The sequence below is a fragment of the Aspergillus saccharolyticus genome (assembly GCF_003184585.1).
Source record: "Aspergillus saccharolyticus JOP 1030-1 unplaced genomic scaffold BP01scaffold_21, whole genome shotgun sequence".
In the NCBI taxonomy this organism is placed as follows: domain Eukaryota; kingdom Fungi; phylum Ascomycota; class Eurotiomycetes; order Eurotiales; family Aspergillaceae; genus Aspergillus; species Aspergillus saccharolyticus.
This window is the reverse complement of record NW_020290631.1, coordinates 352,318-377,568: the sequence shown is the minus strand read 5'-3', so window position 1 is coordinate 377,568 and position 25,251 is coordinate 352,318. Positions and strand designations below refer to the sequence as shown.

Below are 25,251 nucleotides of genomic sequence, written 5' to 3'. Positions count from 1 at the left end.
TCTCCTATCAGGCCAGCTTATCCATCGCAGTGAGCTTCCTAAGAAATGCAGTGTTTTCTCGCGTTGGAAGCAGGAGAATGCAAGGTGCTCTGTCCTACTACACCCAGCATCTCACCAGATGATATAGCCAAGAGAGTCGACCATATTGACCTTATTGGAGGTAACGTGACAAGTATTTGGCTCAATTTCCCGGCGGTTTTGGTCTATGCCTCGCCAATCAAGCTTCGTCATATTCGAGATCTTTGTACGCTCCAAGGGACCACATAGTTATGACTATTTTTGCTGCGAGCGGCTCTGACAGAACGAGGCACTCCTTTTGTATTATGTTGAAAACCTTCTTTCTGCCGTTCTATTTTCAAGTTAGCATCAAAGAAGCTGCGTCTTCCACATAAGCCTAATCATGTCATCGAACTGCAGCCAGCCTCTCTGTGCCAATAGAATAACCATGGTCAAACCCACTCTCCACCCGTACCTGCATGGATTTTGGACATCTCTTGCATGCAGTGAATAACCAGCAAACTGCTTGTTTACAATTAAATTCACAACTGTCTTTTAACTTCGACAATAATATTATCACAGGGCAAACCTGCAACTCATCCGGCATCTTAGACAGATTTGGACAAAGAATTAAAATCTCTTCACAAGGTCAGTGAAAAAGATATTCATTCACCACCCTTTGATCACTTTTGCCACTACGAGCTCTGAAAGACATTCCGCATTGTCGAGAAAACAATCCTAATAAAACATCAAATCCACAGCTCACTACGAATAAAAACCTTTATTTACAATCTGGTTGGCCCTTCAAGGAGAAAAAGCACTACTAATCCCAAAGACACCATATCAACAGCTAGCCACTAATAGCAAGGGTTGTTCGAAACTACCTACCTAGTACTCACATACAGTATCATATATAACATTTCGGTTCTTTGGGCTTCTTAAGGTCAAGGAGAAAACCCAATCAGCAACGTCAATGTTCCTGCCTCGACCTCCTTCAAGGAGTAAGATCCCGTAACTTCGCCATATGCGAGACTCTCCATTCAGCAGCTGCCTAGTCCAAAGCCGCAGCACAAGGAGACTAAAGAGACTCGAGAATCAGATGCAGCCATCTTTTTACGGTCATGCACCACCATCACGCCAAGGTTCTTTAGAGAGCTGGTCCCCAACCTGCGTCCTCGAGACCACCCTCTGTAGCCAGCATCATGGACTACTTAACCTGGAGTTCCCCCAGGGCATGTCTAATCCTCCTTAACCATCCACAACCATCCTACCACTCCAATTACATGCCACCATTGCCAAAACCTCCCAAGTACAGAACAACTCCCCAAGCGCAACCATGTCAGGCCCATGGCCTGGTGGACTTCCGACTCCACCACCAACACCAACACCAACAGGACTACTCACCCCTCCTCCCACCCCTCCTTTCACTCCTCTTCCCACTCCCCCTCCTACTCCTCCTCCCACTCCCCCTCCCACGCCTCCCCCCACGCCTCCTCCCTCTCAGCCATCTAAGTCATCTCCTCCACCTCCACCCAACTCCCCAACACTTCTTCCAAACTAATTGGTGCGGTGGCGTGTGAGACCGGGCATGGAGTGGGCAGAGGCCCCTCTCGCACTGGTCTCGCATACGTCTATCGCGACTGACGAGAACCGGGGCCTAAAAGAAGACTAAAAGACAGCCCATCTTGCATCTCAGACGAGAAAGCTTCTGACATTATGCCATTGGTGCTGGACACCAGAATCTCGATAGAACATCTGGAGTTTGAGGCGGATATCCGACTGGATCTGAGCTAGTGGAGCGATAAAAAAAGATTCCCTTCTTGCTTGCTTGCTGGCCTTGCCAGGAGTTGAGCGAGTTAACGGTACCATTGCTTGAAAGTAATTTGTTTGTCTGGCTACGTCTCGCTCGAGGTGTGGTCGGTTTACACTGCATCTATTGACCCTCTTTCCGTTTGTAGACGGTACGTAACAAGCTACGCCCGCTGTGTGGGATGGCTTGTAGGCTCTTATGTTTGACTTGGCTTTCCTCTCAAATCTGCGTCTGTCTCGCAATGAGATTTGACTGTGAACAAGACAGTAGTAGCCGAAAGACTCACTTCATCATGACATGCATGTAGTAGCGGAGTCTGACTCATTACTATCCTGTCATGAACCGGATGTAGAAACCCAGTCCCTCGCTACGGACTCCTCTTATGAATCAGTACCATCCAAGCCCTTTAGAATCCAGCAATATACCGATGCTTCGTCGTCTCCTCCAACACCTCCAACCGCATCCCCACCGCAATCTCCCCCTCCTGCCGCGGGGCACTCAACATTCCAAAACACGGCTTATACTTCATCCCCTCATCGACGCGCCGATACGCCATGAGCGTATCCCACGGCTGCTTTTTGTGTTTGACTGCCGTCGCCGGCTCCACATTCGGCACCTGGCACCGAGCGCAGCGCGCCACGACATCCAACTCCAGCTTCGTCCCACCCTCCCTTGCCCCTTCCGCTTTTCCGCTCTCGGACACCCCCACGATCCGGACCGTCTTCCACGTATCCTCCTCCCACGCCACCTCCCCGCGCACCACCACATTGGGCCGGAACCGCTCCACGGTGATCTTCTCCTCGCCCTGCGCGACCAACCGCCCGTTCAACTCCGCCAGCGACGCCTCCGACGCGAGCAGCACGGGATGCACGTCCGGGAAGTTGGTCGCTTGCTCGCGGCCCAGCCGCCGGGGCGCGCCGTTCCCCTGCAGGATGCGCGGGGTGGGGCCCTTGTAGACCAGCGCGACGTCGCGGCCGAGGAAGTTGCTTAGGGGCGCGTTGATCGCCGCATCGTAGATATGCCCGTCGGTCGTGGTGTCCCAGATGCGGATGTCCGTGGCTAAGGTTGTGTGCGCAGCGAGCCAGGCGGGGGTGGGGTGCGCGGGGATGGTGATGGTGGTTGTGCGGGAGGATGAGGAGGAGGCGGCGGGGACGGTGATGCTGAGGTGGAGGGTCTCGGTGGCCTCGGTGGTGTCTGGGGTTAAGGCGGTTGTGATGAGTGTCATGCGCGGGTTTTGGCGGATGGTGAGGAAGGTGTGCGTCGTGGCGTCGACGATCATCCACCGGCGGTCGAGGTCGAGGCCATGCTGCAGGAGCTTGGTGCGCGGGAGGGTGAGGCCCCGGCAGGATTTGATGGGGTAGACTCGTAAGGAGACAATTTCGTGGGATTGTTTGGGCTGGTTGCGCCGGTGCGTCAGGAGGGTGAGGGCGTGGGAGAGGTGGGTTGCGAGCCAGGTTTGGAGGTGGGGGATTGGAGCGAGGAGGAGGAGGGGGAGAAGAATTATTGCAACGAGAATCAGGCTGGGCATTTTAGCAAGAGTTAAAACAATTGTTTCGAAATCTAGGGAGTCATGATTGTGGAGTATTGAGAGGGATAGGATCAGAGAAAGGTGCGCAGGAGGTGTAGATGTAGTTGCGATAAGCAAATCCCGAGGATCCTGCGGAGAATCATTCTTATCGCGATTAAGTGAGATATGACTCATGCAGAAGAGGTGTAGATGTAGTTGCGTTAAGCAAATCCCGAGGGTCCTGCGGAGAATCATACTTATCGCGATTAAGTGAGATATGACTCATGCAGTCATTATGCGCAATGATGTTCCGTGCAAGCAAGTCTGCTTGAGTTTTTACAAACACTTTCAATGATTTAGGTGCTGGTTACTATATGACTTGGGTCGCGGAGAATATTTGCCGCCCTCTGCACAATGCAGAGTCCTGATTGAACCAGTTGATCGCAGCTCAAGCAACAATGAATGTATTTCCTTTAACGACGCCATCTGTGACTATCATACATGACTCAATGCTTCTCACTTCATGATAAAGCAAAGATCAAGCTATGCTAAGTGCCACAGAGCCTCCTCTTTACACCTGCGAGCATGCAAGCACCTCCCCTAGGCAGCGCTGCCACTGACCACCCAGCTCGTTACCAAAGCCTTGATCAGCGCAATGGCGGCCTCCTTCCCGGCCGCGATGTCCTCATCAGTACAGGACCTTGGCACGTGGAAGAAAACCACATTGCGATCCTGGCCCGCCTGATATGCCAGCGATAGACTCGAATAGAAGATGAACTCGCAGAGGTACCGTCCCGCATCGTTCGAGATCCGCAAGTCCATGCCAGGCCGGGCAAATGATTGCCACGCGTTCAGAAACTGGGTGTCCGGCGGATGAGGGTTGAGGTATCTCTTCGCTGATAGCTCCGACGAGCCTGGCGGCGATGCGTTTGCGCGGCCGGCGGTGAGAACAGCCGGCAAGTTCAGCTCCCTCCAGATACGCTCTCCGTCCTCGTAGCCTAATCGACCCTTGATATCTGACCCGAGATATGCGTCGCGGTGAGCCTGGGTCTCCACAGAGTAGTAGTTTCTGGTTGCAGCTATGCCCATATGGATAACGATGTCCGGGCGTCGGCCACCGTGGGCTTTCGCGAAATCGTCGAGAATCACAGGTAATGTGGTTCGCACCGTGGAATAAGCAACCGGAATTGGAGAGGGATGGACATGAATGGAGACGCGACAGGGTGCTGAGCCGGGGGTGGGGGAGGAGAAGATGAAGGAGGGAGGGAGGGATGAGGCAATAAGATAAGAGGCGTTGACCAGGTTCGTTTTGAATGGCTACATAAAGAGCATCACATCAGACCGGATCGCGACAACAGATTCCGAACCTACCCCAAAACCTGTCACTAACACTGACATCTCATCGGGTTCAGTCGTGGTCAATGAAGGGATTGCCAGTGCTTGCGTCTCGAGCGATGTCGCTCTTCGTCCGTAGTCGCCCATAATGATGATGGGATATGTGCCCCGCTGATGCGTAAAAGAAGAGAGAGACCAATCTAGGAACGATAGAGGACGACCAGTCTGACAGTCTGTCTATTGAGATACATGTAGCCAAGTCAAGCAGAGCCAGCTGCAAGCATCGAAAAGGAAGAAAAGGACAAGGTGGAATGAATTGGATTTCCAGAATCCTGGCGTGCTTTCCCCGCATTCCTGTCCGGTTTTGGCCAGCCAGTTCTTGGCATCACACGATAAGCGATGCCTACACTGTCCGTATGCATAGATGAGGATCAGACATGGGCAGCTGGCTTCTCAGGCGGGATTTGATCGACAGGGTTGGTTCGGGGGATTGGCCCCGGGATATAAAGCTTAGATCCCGATCTCATCGTTGGATATCATTTTGCAACGTCACACTCATGGCTGGATCTACCGGCTGCTGCTCTCGGCGCATTGCGGGCTTTGCACCGGACCATAAAAATCGATCTGTGTCCGGGTGACTGTGTTTTGCTTGCCAAATCTTCTAAAACAAACATTTGAACGCGATGGACTAAGTTCGTATCTCGAATTGACCTCAGATGGCTAAGCCCACCTGATCTTTTTCCCAGGCGCCTGGTACCCCTCAACAGCCTTCGACCCTGTCATCAACAAACTGCCAGGCTACCACTGTCAGACTCTGGCCTACCCTTCCATACAACAGGCAACTACGGTCCAAGATTTTCAGGCAGACATTGACACCGTTTGGAGTCTCGTGCAGCAAGAGGCTGATAAGGGCCACGATGTCCCCGACGGCGACAGATGGGCGCAGGCTCTAGGCTCTCACGCCTATGTGACGATGACGCTTCCCGCAACCAGCTCAGCCTATTTGCATATTCCTAGCAGCGATCTCCTCTGCGAGGAAGATTGAGACATTCCCTTGTTTGTGCAAGAGATGTTTGTGGAGCGGGCCCGGGCCAAGGGGGCTCGATTTGAGACTGAGAAGGTCAAGACGGGGCCACACGCCGTGGTTGGCGGACCCAGATTGTGTTGCTGCGTACTTGCGGCGCCAAGCAGAAGAGATAGCGTGAGCGAGCGAAGCTGGGTTGCATAGTAGTTATTTGCAGGGTGTTATCTACTACGATATCCTTAGAATAAATTCTTTCAGGGCTGACTAGCATGGACGGCACTAATGCGCAATTGAGTCATGTGTCTATCATTGCAACTACGTCATTGCTGTCAGGTACAGTTCATGCTCGTGCCAGAATCATGGCACATTCAGCTGCCCAGGCATTGATCTGTGCGTAAGCTTCCGTTCGTCGAACCCAAGACTTGAATTGCGATACATGCCAGCTACTACCAACCCTTTCCTGCAATCTCAGGAACAAAGAGCCCGGAGTCGGAAATTGGATGAGACTCCAAGGCAGCCGGGAGGGGCGAGTGACCATACCGGAACCCCATTAAATACCAGTTGGGTGGTTTTCATTGATCCACCGACTGCAAAGCGGAGAATCTCTGGGGGAGATTTGGAGCCAGTACTTCCCGCCTAGTAATCTACTGTATAGCTCGGGTTTTTTGTCGCAATTTCCATCTCACCGGAATTATCAGTTAGTGTATCTATGAAGGGCGAGGAAGGGTGATGAGACTCGTGGGAAGAAACCATTTGGATAGAATAGAAGTGCAGTTATAGAGTAATAGCTAGCTTTCATTTTTTAGACCGAGTTTCCAGTGGTTACTGTCCTTGTTTCCTCCACTTTGACCACTGCTTGCAACCGGTTGTTACATGTGGTGGCCATTTCTTCCGTTATCGGTTTCTCCGCCCGCACACACAAACTCTGCAGCGACTCTCAATCTCTCTCTTTCTTCCCTTTGTGCTCCTCCCTGCAAATCCTCATGTTGGTGTAGCTTCGCAATCACCCGACCAGTTGGTTATACCTGTTCCCCCAAGTCCGCCCCTTCGGACCGTATATCGAAGTAAGCAGTTCTCCAGGCGCATTCCTCCAGCATCATAAGGTTCACCTCCGGATCGAGCTTCTGGAAATCGTCCGTCCGAGGCTTATCGTCCGCATTGAGCTAAAACTGATCCCCACTCTTTCTTTCTCTAGGCCTTTCCCGCGTCTTTCCTACCCCTCGAATCTCATCCCGACTTTCACCAACTTAGCTCTGCCTTGCTCAGCCCCAGTCCCAACCCTTGGCCTGTCTGCATCCTCCATCACCCTGTTGCTGGTCGATCGCGTCTTTCTCACAGCGCCAATTCTCCACTCAAGTGTCACCCCCTCATTGCCTCGCGCGCCTGCCCCCCCGGCTCGCAACCATGTCCGACCAGTCCAACCACTATGAAGAGCCAGTCAACGGGCTCCGGCCCTTGTCCAACGCAGACTCGTTTTCGCTGCCCGCCACCGCGCGCGAGTTTTCCAACCATTCGGAGCGGGTAGAGGCTGCTCGGGCCAATGGCCTTCCTCTGGAAGATGCCGACATCGATGAGGATGACGAGGAAGAGGGGGAAGAGGAGGTCGATGGAGAGTATGTCGCAGTGGATCACGACGATATCAACGAATATCCCTACTGGTTTCGCCGCCCGCCGATGCACCAGCGGACCAAGTTGGACGAACTGCACCCCTTTGTGCAGGTTCTGACTGAATCCAATGTCGAGGACTGTGTCCAGGTCGAAGCGGCCTTTCCTCAGCACGAGCGCTGTACGAGCGAGAAGGTACACCCATTCTATTGCGGGGGATCATGTCTTTTGATTTCTTCTCGCTCCGGTCACTAACGCGAAGGACAGTTCCGCTACCGTTTAAGCCGGTGTCCCGAACTCTGTCTCGGTCTCTTCACTCTCCCCATCCTTCGCGAGGGTGAACCCAAGCCTCGCCCCACCCTGGTCGGACATGTCATCGCCACGAGAACCTCGAACCAGGTGGTGACGGACAAGTCGATGCAACTCCCGCCCAACTGGCAGACCGAGCGCACGACCGTGGAGAACGGCGAGACCGTGGGTCACGATGAGTACGGCAGCACAATCGCTATCCACTCGCTGGCCGTGTTGCCCGAGCACCAGGGCAAGACGGTGGGCAGCACTCTGATGAAGTCGTATATCCAGCGCATCAAGGACGCGCAGATCGCCGATCGCCTTGCCATCATTGCACACGGCCATCTGATCCCCTTCTATGAATCGTTCGGCTTTGAGAACCGCGGCCCTAGCAAGTGCCAATTTGGTGGTGGTGGCTGGGTGGATTTGGTAAGTGTTTGGTCTGGGTTGTTGTTGCTGTGTTTCTCGACTAATAGATGTGGTGCAGGTGTTTGATTTGACCAGGGAGTGAACCCGTGTTCAGGCGGGTTTCTCGTCGATGATGATGATCTAGTGGTGGACGGCCGTGCAATCATCTTTTTATGAATTCTTTGACTCGGATATTAGTACCCATTCTCTCGATGACGGTTTTTTGATGCATCTTTATGGCTTGATTACACGGGATTTCAGTCTTCCTGGTGGGGTTTCTGATAAAAGCAAGGCGTTCTGTCGGGCTACGATGGGGTTTCAGGGACGGGATGATGATGATACAATGGCCGAATTGAAACACCACGGTTGGTTTTATCAGGACACACATGTTGATGTATCATATTCTTTTTCCCGATAGTCAATGTAAATGAAGAACCCATAACCAACAGTACTGGCCAGCTTCAATAAGAAAAATCATCAATCAAACTTGCACTGTTGGGGTCTAACGGCCGCCGGAGACCCTCTCCTCTTTTCCCCACATAAATTCCAACCCAAAACGCAAAACACATGAAAAATCACCACCCAATCAGCGGCTCACCGCCCGCCAGAATTTGCCCTCCGACCGCCCGCAATATTTTTTTTTCGTTTGGTCTTGATTCCGGAGGCTACCAACTCTTGCAATTTCATCCCCGGGTTCCTTGGACGAGTCGCTTGCTGTTTCGACTCTATATCACAGGTGCCCATCATGAAGACGACGTGGAAAGATGTAAGCTTTAAGATCACCCTCGAAATCCGGCGTCGATCGCTCAAGAACCCGCCCCAACTGACACCTCATTTTCACCGCTTGATTAGATTGCTCCGGTGCCTACGCACCAGGAATTCTTGGACATCGTCCTCAGTCGCACTCAGAGACAGCTGCCCACTCAGATTCGTGCAGGCTTCAACATCAGCCGTATTCGAGGTTCGTATACCTTTTCCTTGTTGCTGCGGTGTGGATATTGGAGCCGCTGTTTTGGCGGGCTGCAGCCGTTGGGAAAGATGGAATTTTAGCTGACGGAATTTTCTTCCTACCACTAGGCTTCTACACTCGAAAGGTCAAATACACACAGGAGACTTTCTGCGAAAAGTTCCAGGCTATTCTTGATGGCTTCCCCAGACTGCAGGACATTCACCCTTTCCGTAAGTTTAGCTACCCAACACTGCTAGAAAATTTGCCCCTCGGCAATGGAGAGACTCGGCCAGGCAGTTCTAACTCTCTCCAGACAAGGATTTGATGAATACCCTCTACGATGCCGATCACTTCAGAATCGCCCTGGGTCAGATCTCGACCGCCAAGCATCTTATCGAAACTGTGTCCCGCGACTATGTCCGTTTGATCAAGTATGCGCAGTCGCTCTTCCAGTGCAAGCAGCTCAAGCGCGCTGCTCTCGGTCGCATGGCCACCATCTGCAAGCGTCTCAAGGACCCCCTCGTCTACCTTGAGCAGGTGCGTCAGCACTTGGGTCGTCTGCCTGCCATCGACCCCAACACCCGCACCCTCCTGATCTGCGGTTACCCCAACGTCGGCAAGTCCAGCTTCTTGCGCAGCATCACCCGCGCGGATGTCGATGTCCAGCCCTACGCTTTCACCACGAAGAGTTTGTTCGTCGGCCACTTCGACTACAAGTACCTTCGTTTCCAGGCCATCGACACTCCTGGTATTCTGGATCACCCCCTCGAGGAGATGAACACCATTGAAATGCAGTCCATCACGGCCATTGCCCACTTGCGCTCCGCCGTGCTCTACTTTATGGATCTGTCCGAGCAGTGCGGTTACTCCGTCGGAGACCAGATCAAGCTCTTCCACAGCATCAAGCCCCTTTTCGCGAATAAGATTGTCTTCCTGGTGGTCAACAAGATCGATGTGCGCCGCCCCGAGGACTTGGAGCCCGAGTACCAGCAGCAGCTCGAGGCCATCCTCAAGTCCGGGGATGTCGAGCTCCTGCAGCTGTCCTGCACCACCACCGAGGGTGTTACCAATGTGAAGAACGCCGCTTGCGACAAACTCCTCGCCGAGCGTGTGGCTCAGAAGCTCAAGTCCGGCTCCAACAACGCCGGGACCCCCGGCGGTCGCTTGGGCGATGTCCTCGCCCGTATTCACGTTGCACAGCCCATGGGTGGTGTGACGCGCGAGACCTTCATTCCCGAGGCGGTCAAGTCGCTTAAGAAGTACGACAAGAACGACCCCAACCGGAAGAAGCTGGAGAGAGACCTCGAGGAGGAGAACGGCGGTGCTGGTGTCTACAACATCGACCTCAAGAAGACGTACGACCTGGCCAACGACGAGTGGAAGCACGACAAGATCCCCGAGGTGTGGAACGGCAAGAACATCTACGATTACGTGGACCCGGATATCGAGGCCAAGCTGGCTGCGCTGGAGGAGGAGGAGGAGAAGCTCGAGGCGGACGGCTACTACGAGTCGGACGAGAGTGTGGAAGACGCCGAGGACGCCGACACCCGCATGAAGGCGGACCTGATCCGCGAGAAGCGGGCGCTCATGAAGAACGACGCCAAGCTGCGCAAGTCGCTGAAGAACCGGGCGGCCATCCCGCGCAGCGCCAAGGCCAAGAAGCTGTCGCAGATGGAGGAGGCGCTGGACTCGGCCGGCTACGACGTGGATGCCGCTGCCAGCCGTGCCCGGTCGCAGAGCCAGGTACGTGGCCGCCCGCTGACGCGCGACACGGGCATGGACGATGCCATGGACATCGACCCGTCGGACCCGCGCCAGGCGATCGCGCGGGCCAAGAGCCGCGCCCGCAGCCAGGCGGCCACGGATCGTCTGCACGACGGTGTGACGGACGAGAAGGCGCGCACCAAGGCGGAGCGGTTGGCCAAGCTGGGCCAGAAGAAGATGAACCGCATGGCCCGCCAGGGAGAGGCCGATCGACACACGACCGCCTCCTTGCCCAAGCACTTGGTAAGTGTTGTTGATGTCTCATATAGACTACTTGTACTAACAGGATGTGCAGTTCACCGGCAAGCGTACCATCGGCAAGACCCAGCGTCGTTAGATGGACCATGCGCTGCTGCGGCAGATGGCTGGTCGATGACGAGACGAAGTTCCTCCTCTTCCTTAATACACCTACCCATTGCGTACAACGTCCGACGCTTCAATCCTCGTTACAACAACATCAGTGGTCATGATTTGAACAGGGTGATTAAAAAATTTCTCGGGGCGTTTGGGGTGTTGTTGTCTTTGTCTTTGTGTGATCTGAGTAGAAGAGCTGTTGATATTGGATGTTCTGCTAGATACCTGGGTTGTGCCCAGTTTGAATTGAATTGTGATGCCTTGCCTGACTATGGTTGTAGATTTGGGTCGATTCCTTCTGTATGGAGACTAGGCATTATTTACAGCTTGCATTCGTACGTGATCTTGGCCCTCGTTTATCTCTGGATGTCTCTATTCTCCAGAACCGACTTTGATACAAGACCATGTGTAGATATGTATCAAATACGAGCAGCGCACAGGGAATAGTGAATCAACCTCTCCTGCTTACTGTTGCCAGTCCTGCCACACAGTCATCCCTCTGACCAACATCCACCTTCTATTATACCCGGCATGAAGCGCATGGCTCGCCACAGCGTCGAACACAAACCCGACAACACCATTCGGGGTCATGCGTGGTGTCTATCCCTGACATTGTGCTTCTGCTTCGCCCACACCCCTCATAAGAATCCCACAAGATGTTCATCTAGATTTGGGATGAAGTCTCCAGCTGATATGGGGAGAGTCAGCCTCGCGAACCGCTCTTCACCTCTGTTTCCTTTCTTTTTCCTATCTTTGACTATTCGTTAGTCTGCCGACCCTAGCGCATTGACCTTCGTCTCTCTCTCTCTTCGTGTAAATCTGCGCAGCTGAGACCTCAGAACGAGTAAGACCCGTTGATCGCCCGAGTCAATTGTACATACATACATACAACATACAAACCTGCTCATAACAACCACAACCATACTCCCACCTCGACGTACTGTGTTAGATCTGTGCATATCTCCAGCTAAGTGTGCATATCTCACTGCTATACTACTTTACCACGCACGGGCTCTGTGATTCAACTCCCTCTGCCCGGTTCTACCGATCACAATCCGCCAGGCAGTGTCTGTCCGGTCCGTGTGCAGGAACGTTCCAACTACCATCGGATCGTCTAAAGTACAGGCAGCTGTTACGCTGGTGTTGGTGTTGGTGCTCGGTGCTGGGTTTAGGTTTCTGCTGTGTGATTGTCTACCACATTCATTACTTAGATTGGGTTGTTCACCGACGGTTGCAGTGGAGGTGGAATCTAACTGGGATAGATATTTGAGGCGAAGTGTACTGCAAAACCACTACGGGATATGGGTATGCGAGTGGGGAAAGGTGGTAACCTAACCCGTATCACGCCGGGATATCAATCCTACTAGCTAGTAACCTGGAGTCGAAGCAACGGTATGTGAATCGGATGACCGAGCCATAGATATACACTTTCCACTTTCATTCTCTCGATCCCAGTTCTGTTGGCTGGCTGGCTGGCTGGCTGGCTGGCTGATCTTGGCTTCTACAGTACTGTACCGTCTACACTGAGCACAGTGGCTGTCGCAACCCCTGGCTCTTCTGATCACTTCGTGCCATTTCGCATATGATTTGGTTGTAGGTGGAGTAAAGCGACGTGGTAATGTGAGGTAGGATGGAAGATTTAGATGTGGGACGAGAGATCAATGACCACACATACAAACAAACAAGCACATCTTCACTCATCTTTGCCAAGCATCTTATCTGTAGATCAACTGGAGTATATACACCGTCTGAATCTGCAGCTCAAGGTTATCTGTACACTAATTTGAGCATACAAACCATCTACTATGCGACTTAAGCAACCCTCCCGAACACAACCCTTAATCTACACACCCTTGCACCTCCACCCCGAGCTAACTTGAGTATAAGAGTATCAACGTACTCAAGATAGACAGGCAGGGGGAAGCAGGGAAGCAGGGAAGCAGCCCAGCAGGGAGCCCAAAGTCACAACCCTTAACCCAGCCAGTCCCTGACCCGGCAAGAGGCCCGTCACCTGCGCGAGTATCAACACCGTCCAAGATCTTACTAACTTAGATAAGTAGGACGAGAAATTGACTTGAGCCAATTGGCGGATGCACCCCTCCGATTCTGATCAGATGCAATGCTGCAATGCTAGTGCAATCTATATAGGTGTAGTAGATATTATATGTTATATGCTGTGTCGGTGTTGCACATCATATCAGAGAGTCGTTAAATGAAATAAAGATAGGGAGTCAAGGTGTGTGTGTGTGTGTGTGTGTGTGTGCGAGGTTGGGATGCAGCGTATTGTGCATAGCATGATCAGGTGTGCAGCTCATCTCACGGAGCCATTTCCATTCAGATTCATTTAAATGGGCCGGGGATGAAGAAACAGGCGGGCGGCAAAATGAGGTTGACGCTCTATTCTGTCAAAACAATGAGAAGTTGACCCTTACACATCTGCGGTAAGACATGAATTGACACTCTATCCAGTAAAACACATGATAAAAGTTCACACTGCATCCCTCGTTGGAAAAAAAGAATAAGCATCAGTCAATCACCCCATAAATCAGCAACCGTAGCATTGCAGACTACCAGACAAGAATGGTGCCCAACCAGCGCGCGGCAGACAGTCACCAGACAAGCAAATAATCCGGACAAGGATGTTGTGGTGGTGGTTTGTATACAAATAACCGCATCGGATCAAATATGCGTGACAGGGGCGGGTTGCAAAGCTTAATCCCAGACATGCAGAAGCAAGAAATATGGAGCCACAAGAAGGGCCAGCCATCCCTGCCTCCCCATTCTTTTGACGGTGTGTACGGTGTTTACGATGTTTACGGGGTCAGTCTTACACTGCAATGCAATGACACCGGACATGGTGGCCACCACTACCAATCCTTACACTGTACTGAGTTTAAAAGTGGAAGTGGAAATTGGATTCCTTATTGATTTCATTCATATGCTTCTTTAAATTAATAAAATCAAATCGTGCTGAGAGGTATCACCAAACGCCGAACATCAGATCCCAGTCCAGGTCAGGTCATAACAACCATACCGTATGCATTCGTACCAGCAACAGAATTAAAAAAAAATGCGAGCCATTAAAAGCGATGTAGAGGAGATAGTCAATATACAGAGCGCAGAATCAGAAGCGGATCAGCCAGGAGCCCCCGTTTACTCGCGGAGCTCGGTGGGCTCGCTGTGCTCCGCCTGGCCCTCGGCCTTGGGGGAGGAGGGAGGGTGGTGCATGTCATCGACAATGCCCTCGGGAGGAACCCAGCTCTCGCTCTTCCAGGGCAGGACGTGGAGCACGTACATGCTGTCGACCTCCTCGAGACTGCGGCCCTTGCTCTCGATGACGAAGAAGAACACGACGAAGATGGCGGCGAAACAGCAGCCCGCGAACACATAACCATAAGCAAAGTGGATGGCGGAGTTGATGAAGGGGGTGAAGAAGGAGATGAGGAAGTTCCAGGTCCAGTTGGCCGCGGTGGCCATACCGATACAGGCCGCACGGTAGCGGGCGGGGTACATCTCACCACAGATGGCCCAGACGATGGGACCCCAGGTGGTAGCGAAACCGACGATGAAGAAGCAGGTGAAGACAATCATGGCCTTGCCGGCAGCGGGAGTGTTCTCGGGGTTGTCCAGGTCCAGCGCGAAGTTACCCACGGAGGCCCAGATCATGAAGCAGATAAACATCCAGGCGGCACCGTACATCAGGGACTTGCGACGACCGTAGTGCTCGACAATGTACAGACCCGGCAGGGTCATGCCGAAGTTGACGGCACCGAGAATGATCTGGGTGATGTATTCGTTGGAGATACCGGTGGACTTGAAGATGGTGTTTCCGTAGTAGAAGATGAAGTTGGCACCGGTGAGCTGCTGCAGAGACTGGAGAGCGATACCCAGCATGGTACGGTAGAACATGCGGGGACCGGTGAAGAGCTCGTGCCACTTGGCAGTGCCGGCATTCTTCTCCTCGTCGAGCTTGTCCTTCATCTCCTTCATCTCGCGGAGGATGATGGCGTGGTTGGGGCCAACACCGTAAAGCTTGCACATGACATCCCGGGCTTCCTCAACGCGGCCCTGGCGGTAGGCGTAACGGGGGGACTCGGGCAGGAAGAGGGTACCGATACCCAGGATCAAGGGCCAGGCAAAACCAATGCCCATGGTGATACGCCAGGAGGCAGTGGAGTGGATTCTCTCGGTACCGAAGTTGACGATGTAGGAGATGAAGATACCGAAGGCGACGAACAGCTGGAAGGCACTGACCATGGCGCCACGAACCTGCACGGGGGCAGACTCACTCTGGTACATGGGGACGACGCTGGAGAGAGCGCCGACACCCAGACCGGCGACCCAACGGCCCATAGCAACCTGGACCCAGCTGGTGGAGGTAGCAATCTGAATGATGATACCGACAATGTGGATGAGAGACCAGAAGGAGATGGACAGCTTGCGGCCGAAACGGTCGGCAATGGGAGCAGCAGTGAGGGCACCAATCATCGTACCGATCGAGAGCTGACAGACAGTTAGTGGAGGGCGATCTCATACCCGAGCCGGGGATGACCACATACCAGACCGACGATCAGACCGGAACGGACGTTGCTGAAAGCATAGGTTCCGTCTGACTGCTTCTGACCGAAGCGCATCAGGAAATCTTCCATGGTCTCAAAACCGGAAATTTGACCTGTGAGCGTTAGTGGGCCGTTCGGGATAGGATAGAGGTCATGTCCAGCATACCGGTCGAGTAACCGAAGATGAAACCACCCATGGAGACACAGAGACCGAGGATGAAGGTGCGCCACGTGAGGTACTTGACGGGAGTGTCATCGACGATGGTGTGGTCCTTCTCCGCATAGGAATCGGAGCGAGCAGGAGTGGAAGCCTCCGAGTGCTCAGTCGAAGGCTTGAAGCGAGACATGATGTTGTGGACACCCATGTTGCCGGTTGGGTTCACAGACACTATAGCAGTTGACCCTGATGACAGATGAGAGATGAGGTTTTGATTGGAAGTGAGGTTGATGGGAAGAGGAAGATATCAAGAGACCGAAGCTGGGGGAGGTGGAGGAGTTATATATGGAGAGATGGGAGAAGACACAGCCGAACGGACTCGGTAAGGATGACGGCGGCGTCATCAACAAGAGAAATCGAAAAAGGCAAGGGAAAAGAATTTTTGAACCGACTCGATGCGTCGGCAATTCGCCTCCATCCCAGGGATTGGAGGAGCACCCCACGGCCCATTCTTGTCGGGGTAGGACCACGGGCATGGGCAAGGAAAAAACGGGGGCCCAGATCTCAGCGTCTCAGTTTGGTATTTTGTGTTAATTAATCCAGTTGGGAAAAGGGCCGGGATTTCCCCCGAAAACAGAGTCGGGAGGAACGAGGGGAGGGAGAATTCGGGAAGATTGCAAAGCTAGGGGTGGGTGGGTGGGCAGAGATGGGAAGAGAATCCGGGCAGATAATTGGAGGTGGACAGTGGAGAAAAGCGACAGAAAGCGGCACTAAGCCGGAGAAAGGTGCCTGACTAGCGTGAGTAGGCTGAAAAGCACCTGCAGACGGGGCGGAGTGAATGGGGGAGAAGAATTTGGGGGAGAGAAGGAAAAAGTGGGAGAGAGAGAGTGAGGAGAGATTGAGGGGGAGACCGAAGAGAAACTGGCCCGGAATGTAAAAAATGATGGGGTCAGGTGGAAAAAATCGAACCCTTCTGGAAAAAGGCTGAGTCACGAGTTCGTGGGCTGTTCCTCCCTTCCCAATGCGGTTTATTTGCATCTTATGCATTGATTGCATTCCATATGCTCTGTCTGTCAATTAATTGAACTACTACGTATAGCCGTCGTTGACAGCATCTACACAGTAACTACATCTAAGTAACAGTGATCTATTTGATTTCTCGGCAGTGACTCCCGTTTCGGCCTCGTGGTCCTCGTCATCATGATGATGCTTAAGTTGCAATATACAGAGGATTCCTCTTGTACACATACTCAACAACAACAACAACAACAACACCACCACCATCTCATCTCTCACCACTATCACCACCAATCGGCCTGTATGTTGATTCTGGGTTTGCCACTACATCGTGCCGTGCTGCCGTGACAGCTTCAGCGGTGTTACAGATGGGCTGTTGTGGAAGTCTGGTCCTCAAGAGGGCCGAGCAGAGGGCGGCGCATGATCCATCGGCCACTTGCTGGCTGAGTCTGAGACTACTGGAACAATGGAACAGACACAGGCCACTGAACTGTCCACTGCATCATACTCTTTCTTTTCTCTGTGTCAGAAGAATTGGCAGAGCATCGACGAAAATCGACGAGCGAGCGAGTCGTAGTAAAGTTGCCGTTTGCGGCACCAAAGCAGGGAGATCCTCGGGCGCCAAGTGGGGCCCACAAACAGAATTTTTCTGTTTGCAAAGGAATTCCCGTGCCGATCCCGAACCAAGGCCGTGAAGCCAGGAACAACACCACCACCACACCTGATGTTGACTAATACTGACTGATACTGACTGTCTACCAGGTAGACAAGAAAGTGAATGTGATTTTGTCTGAGTGCAGACTACACATCAAAAGTCAAGTCATCAAAGATAATTTCACACAACAACAACTTAACACCGCCGCACCACTAACATCACCTCCTCCCACACAACCCACCCGAACAAACCCATCTCCCCTCGGCCACCCGAAGCGACCCAAAAATCCCTCGGCATCGGCATCTGATCTCATCAGAAAGCCCTTTCGGTGTGCCGAAGCAGCAAGAAACCAGCCCCTAAGCCCACTAGACGAGGCGGCTAGCCCAGCACTAACCAGCACTAGCCAAGGCAGATGGGTCCCACCCCGCCACCGGTGAGATTTTTTCATCGCCGGAAGTTGGCCGATCTGGACCGCGCGACTGATTTCGGTGGTCCGGTGAACAGCACAGCACATGCAATCAGCAAACAGTCGCTGCGGTTGAACTCGGCATGCCGGAGGGAAATGAGTGGCCCAACCAAGTTGGTTTCGGCTCTTGCCCGTGCTGCTACGGAGGAGGGAGGAGGGAAATTTCTGCTGGGTTCGGTTCGGCCGACACAGTCACGGTTGATGCCGTGAGGTACGTGTACTCATACACACTGCTTTCCGATCCTCACTCATCTTCAAGGTGTTCTACCTGCGAGTAGTGCTCAAGTAATCTGTCTAGGCAGTTATCTGCAACTATCCCATCCAACATCTCACCACGATACCACCACCACCACCACCACCACCACTAACAACAACAACATCACTGAATAAATCAACCCACCACCGGCAACCACCCGGCTCGGCTTGGCTTTGCCTTCACTACGGAGTACCATGTTCTCCGTAAGCAGCAAGGCACCGGAAGCGGAAGTGGAGTGGGTCGGCCACATCAAGGAATGCTCGGGCCCCACTTCCTTCAGCCGTTCCGCATGCGGTCTAGCCTTGTATTCTGCGTAGGTCTTTTGTGATGGTAGGTAGCCTGATGTTTCACCCGATCGCAGCGCCAAAACAAACATCACACAATGCATGCGTCTACCTACGGAGTACTTCGGCTGAAGGAATGTACTGATGTTTATAGAGTGTAGCTGAGGTTGGGCTGCGTAGCTTATACAAACTACCCCAGTATACTGTCATTATAGAGACACTCTGTAAGTGGGAGCACAACAATACCTCCCCCTCACAGTTGAAAGGCAAGTGAACAGACACCTCAGGCATCCAGGGACACCGCCCACCGGCCAAGCAACCAGTTCCAGGCACAAGGCACAAGCGGCAACCCGAACCCACCCAAGGGGTTTTTTTTTTTTTTCATTTTTCCTTCGGGTAAAACCCTACTGAGCAGAGTGTTTCCATGTCTCAGAATCCACGATCTAAAACTCAAATTAACCTGACCGTGCTTGGAAACTTTCCTTGTGGTGTTTGTCAGTGGATTTCTTTTTTTTATTGCGCTTTGAGTAAGAAAGAATTTTCTTGACTGCGTAACTCATAGTTAGTAGTTTGTGGTTAGTGGTTTGTGGTGCTGCGTAAGCGAAAGCGTAGTTAATGTCTGACCCATCATTTTCGAGTGGGTAGAAACTTGCCCAACAGGCCATTTACCTACTATGGAGAATTCTACGTACTCCATAAGACAGCATGGCGGGGTGGATGAGTTGTTTGCCCTGTCTGGCATTTGCCGGTCCTTGCAGTGGAGTGTCACAGGTGAAGTTTCCATCTGTTTCGGCAACAACTACATTACAACACAGTACCTAGCTGAATCTGTTGCATAATGTCCAGTCTCTCACACAATAACTAGCGACTGCGAAACTCGGAACAAGCCAGAGTGCTCGGCCGATCAGAAAAGGAAGCAATTCCGGTTTAGTGATAGCATAGCAATGATGAAGAGACTCGCTGTCTAGACCATTCAGGGCTAGACCGCCAACCAGATGAGATCATAGCCAGTAAGGCAGTTCGCCAGCCAACGGCCCCTCGGCTGTCAGGACCAGTGGGAGGAGCCGAAGGGCTTTATTGACTGTGTATACGTGCAGTGGTCAGGGATGCCAATCTGAACGTCGGGAATAGAGCGTCATCTTGCACCACCAAACCATTCAAACCAAGGTTTGAGGGGCAGGGTTTGACTTCGTCACTTCCGAATGATGAAGTGGCGTCCCACTGCCAACAAAAAGCATCAAGAGAATCGAAAAGAACAACGATGTTGCGGGATTTACCGTCCTGGAGTAGGATATACCGTATACACCTCTTCCTGACGACATCAAATATCCTCATCTCTTGTCGAGCATCCTGAAAGACAAGGAGATCCCTGCAGTCCCGCAGACCCTGCGTCTTATTTAGCAACCAGCCCCTGCATCAACGCTCCCAGAATCTTGCCAGCATGGCCCTCCTCCGGTCTTTGCATTGTGCTTCATCTGACGTGCATACAGCCGGTCAACTTCAATGGGTGTTGACAGCGGACGCTAAGGGCCTGGGAATACGCAGCCACCTGCCCCCAAATTTTAAGAAATACTCCGTATGCTACCTGCAAACAGTAAGTGCAAAGAGGTGATCATAATCAGATTCCCTATCTGGCGATCTGCAAATACCCTCCGGCACCCTGATTGGCTCAACTTCACCACGTGTAGGTTTCGGAAGGCGAGGTCCAGCCGGTTTCGTCCCCTGCTGGTGATAGATAAAGCTAAAAAAAGGACCCTTCGGCAAACCGAAGCCGACGGAGCACCCTCTCGGCCTCCCCAGCTCCGTTCGGCTCTCGGCTTGCCGACTGACAGATTCCCACACCGAGCCATCCCCCTCCCACCACTGCGGCATTCCATCCGAACTCCACCTCCCCTGCTCATCCCCCGCGTAGAAACTCTCCCCGGCCGTGAACCGTTGCTCCCTGCCATCCCTGAGTCACCACGCACGTGGTCGTGCGGATCGGCTCTAATAATAGAAAAAGGCCCCCCGGTCGCCCGGCTTAGGTGCTCTTCTTCCCCTTCTCCCGCTCAGCCTTGCGCAACGCGCGCTTGCGAATAGCCTCATGCATCCCCTTGTTCTGGCCAACCACGAATTTGCCCATGGTGCCAGTCACGCAGGTCAGGAAATAGGCCATCAAGCCGTGGCTCCAGTACGGGGAGGAGCTGTACGCGTAGGTCGGGGAGCCGCCGTTGCGGCCGATCTTGGACAGAACCGCCTTGACGAACGAGCGCGGGTCGGGAATCGTGGCGCTGGTGCGGCGGATCTTCGACATGGCAGAAGTAATCAAGTAGGCCTGGACCAGCTCGACCGTAATCCCGTGCGGCTCGAGCTCGGCGCCCAGCGAGGTCGACCATTGCTGCAGGAACGCCTTGCTGCCGGAGTAAGTCGCCAATAGCGGGGTCGGGAGGAGTCCGCCGAAGGAGCCCATGGTCAGGATCAGACCGCTCTTGCGCTGGATCATGCCGGGGACGATCAGCTGGGTCGCCCGCAGGGTGCCCAAGCAGTTAATGGTCACGATGTCCGCCAGCTCGTCCTCCGGGGTCTGCGCGAACGGCGTCGGGATGTTGTGGCTCTTGCCCACGTTGTTGATCAGCACCGCCACATCCAGCTCAGACACAATCTGCATCAGCTTCTCGTAGTCGCTGTCCTGATTGCGGGCAAAGTCCATCGCCAGGGTCCGGGTCTGCACGGCGGGGTACTTGGCCTTGAGTTCATCGCGAAGAGCGTCGAGCTTGGAAGCGGTCCGCGAGACGAGAACGATGTTGAAGTCTGCTTTGGCGAGCTGGAGGGCGAATTCCTTGCCCAGACCATCCGAGGCACCGGTCACCACGGCCCAACTACCCTTGGGGCCGAAAGAGCGAAGCTGACAAGGAAACTGTCAGTGTGCTTCGCGCAGGGGTAGCCACAGCTTGTAACAGTAGAAATCCAGGAGCAACATACCGGCTTGCCAGGGAGCACAAACAAGCTCAAGAGGACCCTCACGAAGAGCAGGGCGCGAGAGACGACGAACAAGCTTCCCGCAGCCAGCAGAACGGAGGCGCCGACAGTCTGCCATCCCGGCTGCAGGTGGAGGTGCCAGTTTGAGAGGCAGTCGAGATGCTTGGTAAAGAACTCCATGATTGCAATTGCAGTGCAGTGCGTGCAGTGCAGCTTTGGGCTTAGCTCAGCCTGGTCCCTGAAACAATCGAACTGCGGAGGAGGTGAGATCCAAAAAAGAGGACGCGGGTGGATTGACGCGGATGGGAATTATTTGTTGGGGTTTGCCAAGCCGGCAACTTCCTTTTCGCAGCTCACCACCAACAAACACCAACCACCGTTGTCTTTCAGCTGCAAAGCTGCATCTCTCCTAAATATCAGCTCCGCATCCCCTCCATATTTCCTTTTCTGGGCTATCTGACCCTCGGAAACAGCCAGCCTCGCCTCCAGAGATGCTCTCCCTACCTCCTTTCGAGGGTTTCCTCCCTCAATGGCTTGTCCTGGTCCGTCTTCACTCCTACACCGCTCTTTTGGCCTCGCACTTCACTCCTTCAGCACCTGCAGAACTGACCTCTAGAACCACACAAACAGGTCTCAGTGGTCTCCGCTGCCAACAGCATCCAAGCCTACCGCTCTGAAACCTACGCTGCCGAGCTCTACAATGGCAGATTTCCGGACGGCTGCACCTTCACCAACGCGCTCTCCTCGCGCACCTTCGGCACCTGGACTTTTCTGTCGGCCGTCATCCGCTTCTACGCCGCCTACAACATCAACAATCCCGCCGTGTATGATTTGGCCCTGTGGACGTTCGGAATCGCTCTGACGCACTTTGTCGGAGAGCTGATCAAGGGGAGCGCCCGGCTGCGGGGGCGGTTCGTCAGCCCGCTGCTGGTCGCTTTGTCGACCTTGACCTGGATGTTCTGGCAGAGACAGTATTACCTGTCCGTTTAAGGGCGCTTGATCCTATACGGTTGTTGTGGTGGGTTATTTGGCCCGGGGGAGGGGTGCTTATCTTGTTCGGTTCGGTTGGGTCTCGTTCAAGCGTTGTTCGGCGGGTCGGGGTGAGGAGTCTTGATGGATTCGGGCACATTTTCAGTGATGTTCATATATATAACACCAATGATAATAAGTTCCAAGTCGAGTTTGGCTGGCGGTCAGTAGGGTTGGTGCTATTACATACTCCGTACTAAACCTTGCTGGAGAAATGTGGGGTCGATAACAGCCTGCTTTATGACTGCGTCGGTCGATCATCGGCTCCACTCGAAAATATATATAGGTATATCCGCAGCACAAACCCCGCGCTCAACACCACTCGTCAGGCTATCATCATAGGGTGTTGATATTACTGTCCAAGAAACGTTGGATCAATAATTTACCCATAGATCTCATCAAACATGGAGCTGTGCCTTGAGGCAAGCCATATCCAAAACAGACCACTGCGGAGTGAGTTCTCCATAGCAGTCGACAGACGCTGGCCTTGCGATAAGAATCCATCTTTGGTGTTCCTCGTCTCACAGTCCAAGCTCTCCTCAAGATTGCTATCGAGATGTTCGCACTCAACGTGGTGGTCTACTGGGCCGAGTCTCTGAGATATGTACTCAACGACTCTCCTTCGATGAAGGATATAACAATATACGGCCCAACCGCGCATGTGCCATAGCCCACGACCTTGGGGACAGGAATCGCTGTATGCTGACCAAGGTAGCTCATTATAGAGACCTCATCCTCCACCTTTTCATTGCGTGCAACTTCCCGACCGAGGGTCGTAAAGCAAACCGCAACACGACGGCTATCTTGGTAGGTGACTCGATAGCACACATTAAAGGCGCCTACTGGGAGGCGCTCGGCCGTGACAGGCGTGCCGGGACATTGCTGAGAAGCAAGCTTGCCTGCCAACTCCTCTGGAGAGTTTCTGAGCAGACTTTGTACCAATACTTGGGAGATTCCATCCGATTGTTCTTTCGCAAGGCTATCAAAATCTGTTTTTGAGATTCGAGGCAAAAGAGAGCGAGGGCGACAATATTTACATGAGAAAGATGAACTTGGAACTCGAGCCGCTCCCCGCACACCCAGGCGGCTACTCACAGACCGACCAGGCCACTCGCACATCCAGTTCCGCCACCGCCCTCCTAAAGGTCTAGTTGGTCACTGCAGACTTACTATTAATGCTATTTACAAAACAAGAACAGAACGGTACTGATCTAGCTACTGCGATTGTGAATGAAATGACCCGCGTGCTTCGGCTATTACCAATCTGTCGGCAAAGAGCCTATATCAAGAACTTGCATCCATCTTCTTGCGGTACAATTCTCCGCCGCAGCCACGGAGTCTAGCCGCCGCCTGCTCCGGAGTGATGTCACGTTGAGGCTCGCCGAGCATCTCATATCTAGAAACGAAAAAAAAACATGGTCAGCCCGCTACCAGCAACGATGGCATAATGACAAACTTACCCGACCAAGAACTTGCGCACGGTAGCACTGCGCAACAGCGGAGGATAAAAGTGCAGGTGCAGGTACGAGGCCTCGACCTCCTCTGCGGTGCCCTCCAGCGGCGCCTGATGGATACCCATGCTGTAGGGGAAGTGCGTCTCGAACAGGTTATCGTACCGACGAGTGACCTCGGCGATGGCCTCAGCCAGGTGGGCCTTTTCGGTGTCGTTGAGGTCCACTAGCGCGCGCTTGTGCTTCTTGCTGACGACCATGGTCTCAAAGGGCCAGACGGCCCACCAGGGACACACGACGAGAAAGCTGTCGTTCTCAAAGACGACGCGCTCCTGCTTGCGGGACTCCAGCGCGGCATAGTCCTCTAGCATGTGCTTGCCGCCGTGTTCGCGACGGTACTTCTGCAGCTGCTCCAGCTCCATGGCGGGCTCTTCGGGCAGCGAGCTGGTGGTCCACACCTGGCCGTGCGGGTGCGGGTTCGAGCATCCCATGGCGGCGCCCTTGTTCTCGAAGATCTGCATGTAGCGGTACTGCTGCTTGGGTGCCGTCTGGCTGGCCGTCGGCGCATCGGGGGGCAGCGTGGTCGCGGGGGCGATCGCTGCCAGCGGAGACTTGGGCGACAGATGCGCCGTGTACAGCTGGGTCCAAGCGTCAATGACGGGGATGATCTCGGCGGGGGACAGGTCCGCAAGGGTCAGGTTGTGGGCCGCCGAGAAAGTGAGCACGTAGCATTTTCCGGTGACAGGCTCTGCCTTGAGGAAGAAGGACTCGGCTTCTGAACGAGACAGTTGTGAGTGGGATGATTCTGCTGTGTGAGAGCGTTGCCAACTATACCTTCAGTGCTCTCCGGCGTATACGGGGCTTGCTCCTCCTTGACTGCGCTGTAATCGTTCACGAAGACGAAAGTCTTGTCATACTTGGGGTTGGAGTCGCCCTGAGCGCGCTTGTTGCCCGGGCAGAGATAGCAGGCAGGATCATACGAGGGCAACGTGGTCTTAGACGGACTCTCCTGCTGACCTCTAGGAGCGAATCAATATTAGCTGAGATGTTCATGTATCCTGAGCAAGTTTGACGTGATAGCGTCCGGTTCGAGACTCAAAATATCCAGCCACGCAGCCATCACACTTACTGCCAGGGACGCTTGGTCCGGTGAGGGGAGACCAAGATGGACGACCCGCGCAGAGGGTTATATCTGCGGTGGGAGATGTCGTCGAGAACCTTTTCAACCATTGTTGCGGGAGAATGCGCTGAATTGGATACAAAAGAGAGGAAGCCAGGAGTGTAAGAAAGAAAAAGGAAGAGAGAGAAAGAGAGAGAGAAACAATAGAGAAGACCAAAGACAGCGAGAGAAGAAAAACCTGGGCTGGCGGGGCCG

The 25,251-nt window shown here is 53.4% G+C and overlaps 10 protein-coding genes across 10 annotated transcripts; 5 read left to right on the top strand and 5 right to left on the bottom strand.

The window, feature by feature from the left end:
• Positions 1–1,888: 1,888 nt before the first annotated feature.
• BP01DRAFT_343191 (MOSC domain-containing protein) lies at positions 1,889–3,427 on the bottom strand. Its single transcript, XM_025573504.1, has 2 exons — positions 2,517–3,427; positions 1,889–2,474 (listed from the first exon to the last, which is right to left on the bottom strand). The coding sequence occupies exons 1-2, from the start codon at positions 3,333–3,335 to the stop codon at positions 2,214–2,216; spliced, it is 1,080 nt and encodes a 359-aa protein (XP_025430282.1). The 5' UTR covers positions 3,336–3,427; the 3' UTR covers positions 1,889–2,213.
• A 393-nt stretch (positions 3,428–3,820) lies between these two features.
• BP01DRAFT_374871 (putative pyroglutamyl peptidase type I) lies at positions 3,821–4,796 on the bottom strand (the record flags this gene model as incomplete). Its single annotated transcript, XM_025576859.1, has 3 exons — positions 3,821–3,829; positions 3,936–4,631; positions 4,686–4,796. 3 exons carry the CDS (start codon positions 4,794–4,796, stop codon positions 3,821–3,823), a joined length of 816 nt encoding a protein of 271 aa, XP_025430281.1.
• Positions 4,797–5,086: 290 nt separating this feature from the next.
• On the top strand, positions 5,087–5,869 carry BP01DRAFT_392823 (uncharacterized protein; the record flags this gene model as incomplete). The annotated part of the gene is made up of 2 exons (XM_025578175.1): positions 5,087–5,129; positions 5,396–5,869. 2 exons carry the CDS (start codon positions 5,087–5,089, stop codon positions 5,692–5,694), a joined length of 342 nt encoding a protein of 113 aa, XP_025430280.1. The 3' UTR covers positions 5,695–5,869.
• Positions 5,870–6,657: 788 nt separating this feature from the next.
• Positions 6,658–8,135, top strand: BP01DRAFT_357926 (polyamine acetyltransferase). Its single transcript, XM_025575307.1, has 3 exons — positions 6,658–7,473; positions 7,546–7,998; positions 8,057–8,135. Exons 1-3 carry the CDS (start codon positions 7,078–7,080, stop codon positions 8,078–8,080), a joined length of 873 nt encoding a protein of 290 aa, XP_025430279.1. The 5' UTR covers positions 6,658–7,077; the 3' UTR covers positions 8,081–8,135.
• Positions 8,136–8,644: 509 nt separating this feature from the next.
• Positions 8,645–11,352, top strand: BP01DRAFT_321764 (putative GTPase NOG1). Its single transcript, XM_025572742.1, has 5 exons — positions 8,645–8,743; positions 8,830–8,938; positions 9,055–9,156; positions 9,240–10,933; positions 10,986–11,352. The coding sequence occupies exons 1-5, from the start codon at positions 8,723–8,725 to the stop codon at positions 11,025–11,027; spliced, it is 1,968 nt and encodes a 655-aa protein (XP_025430278.1). The 5' UTR covers positions 8,645–8,722; the 3' UTR covers positions 11,028–11,352.
• A 2,845-nt stretch (positions 11,353–14,197) lies between these two features.
• BP01DRAFT_366723 (sugar porter family MFS transporter) lies at positions 14,198–15,968 on the bottom strand (the record flags this gene model as incomplete). Its single annotated transcript, XM_025576420.1, has 3 exons — positions 14,198–15,547; positions 15,604–15,716; positions 15,770–15,968. The coding sequence occupies 3 exons, from the start codon at positions 15,966–15,968 to the stop codon at positions 14,198–14,200; spliced, it is 1,662 nt and encodes a 553-aa protein (XP_025430277.1).
• Positions 15,969–16,940: 972 nt separating this feature from the next.
• On the top strand, positions 16,941–17,325 carry BP01DRAFT_357922 (uncharacterized protein). The gene has a single exon (XM_025575306.1). The coding sequence runs from the start codon at positions 16,961–16,963 to the stop codon at positions 17,123–17,125; it is 165 nt and encodes a 54-aa protein (XP_025430276.1). The 5' UTR covers positions 16,941–16,960; the 3' UTR covers positions 17,126–17,325.
• Positions 17,326–20,458: 3,133 nt separating this feature from the next.
• On the bottom strand, positions 20,459–21,576 carry BP01DRAFT_298902 (ketoreductase; the record flags this gene model as incomplete). The annotated part of the gene is made up of 2 exons (XM_025571930.1): positions 20,459–21,322; positions 21,400–21,576. The coding sequence occupies 2 exons, from the start codon at positions 21,574–21,576 to the stop codon at positions 20,459–20,461; spliced, it is 1,041 nt and encodes a 346-aa protein (XP_025430275.1).
• A 193-nt stretch (positions 21,577–21,769) lies between these two features.
• BP01DRAFT_357919 (Erg28 family protein) lies at positions 21,770–22,466 on the top strand. The gene is made up of 2 exons (XM_025575305.1): positions 21,770–21,938; positions 22,027–22,466. The coding sequence occupies exons 1-2, from the start codon at positions 21,888–21,890 to the stop codon at positions 22,384–22,386; spliced, it is 411 nt and encodes a 136-aa protein (XP_025430274.1). The 5' UTR covers positions 21,770–21,887; the 3' UTR covers positions 22,387–22,466.
• A 1,243-nt stretch (positions 22,467–23,709) lies between these two features.
• Positions 23,710–25,106, bottom strand: BP01DRAFT_299171 (UDP-glucose:hexose-1-phosphate uridylyltransferase; the record flags this gene model as incomplete). Its single annotated transcript, XM_025571944.1, has 4 exons — positions 23,710–23,821; positions 23,886–24,651; positions 24,711–24,895; positions 25,006–25,106. 4 exons carry the CDS (start codon positions 25,104–25,106, stop codon positions 23,710–23,712), a joined length of 1,164 nt encoding a protein of 387 aa, XP_025430273.1.
• Positions 25,107–25,251: the final 145 nt, after the last annotated feature.

Excerpts from the sequence above, each read along its gene's own strand:
- BP01DRAFT_343191 (XM_025573504.1), bottom strand. The coding sequence starts at position 3,335 with ATGCCCAGCCTGATTCTCGTTGCAATAATTCTTCTCCCCCTCCTCCTC. Across the intron at positions 2,475-2,516 it reads CGTGGAAGACGGTCCGGATC|GGTGGGACGAAGCTGGAGTT; the intron begins GTGGGGGTGTCC and ends GGGGCAAGGGAG.
- BP01DRAFT_357926 (XM_025575307.1), top strand. The coding sequence starts at position 7,078 with ATGTCCGACCAGTCCAACCACTATGAAGAGCCAGTCAACGGGCTCCGG. Across the intron at positions 7,474-7,545 it reads AGCGCTGTACGAGCGAGAAG|TTCCGCTACCGTTTAAGCCG; the intron begins GTACACCCATTC and ends CGCGAAGGACAG. Across the intron at positions 7,999-8,056 it reads GTGGTGGCTGGGTGGATTTG|GTGTTTGATTTGACCAGGGA; the intron begins GTAAGTGTTTGG and ends GATGTGGTGCAG.
- BP01DRAFT_321764 (XM_025572742.1), top strand. The coding sequence starts at position 8,723 with ATGAAGACGACGTGGAAAGAT. Across the intron at positions 8,744-8,829 it reads TGAAGACGACGTGGAAAGAT|ATTGCTCCGGTGCCTACGCA; the intron begins GTAAGCTTTAAG and ends CCGCTTGATTAG. Across the intron at positions 8,939-9,054 it reads CAACATCAGCCGTATTCGAG|GCTTCTACACTCGAAAGGTC; the intron begins GTTCGTATACCT and ends TCCTACCACTAG.
- BP01DRAFT_357922 (XM_025575306.1), top strand. The coding sequence starts at position 16,961 with ATGATGATGCTTAAGTTGCAATATACAGAGGATTCCTCTTGTACACAT.
- BP01DRAFT_357919 (XM_025575305.1), top strand. The coding sequence starts at position 21,888 with ATGCTCTCCCTACCTCCTTTCGAGGGTTTCCTCCCTCAATGGCTTGTC. Across the intron at positions 21,939-22,026 it reads TCCCTCAATGGCTTGTCCTG|GTCTCAGTGGTCTCCGCTGC; the intron begins GTCCGTCTTCAC and ends CCACACAAACAG.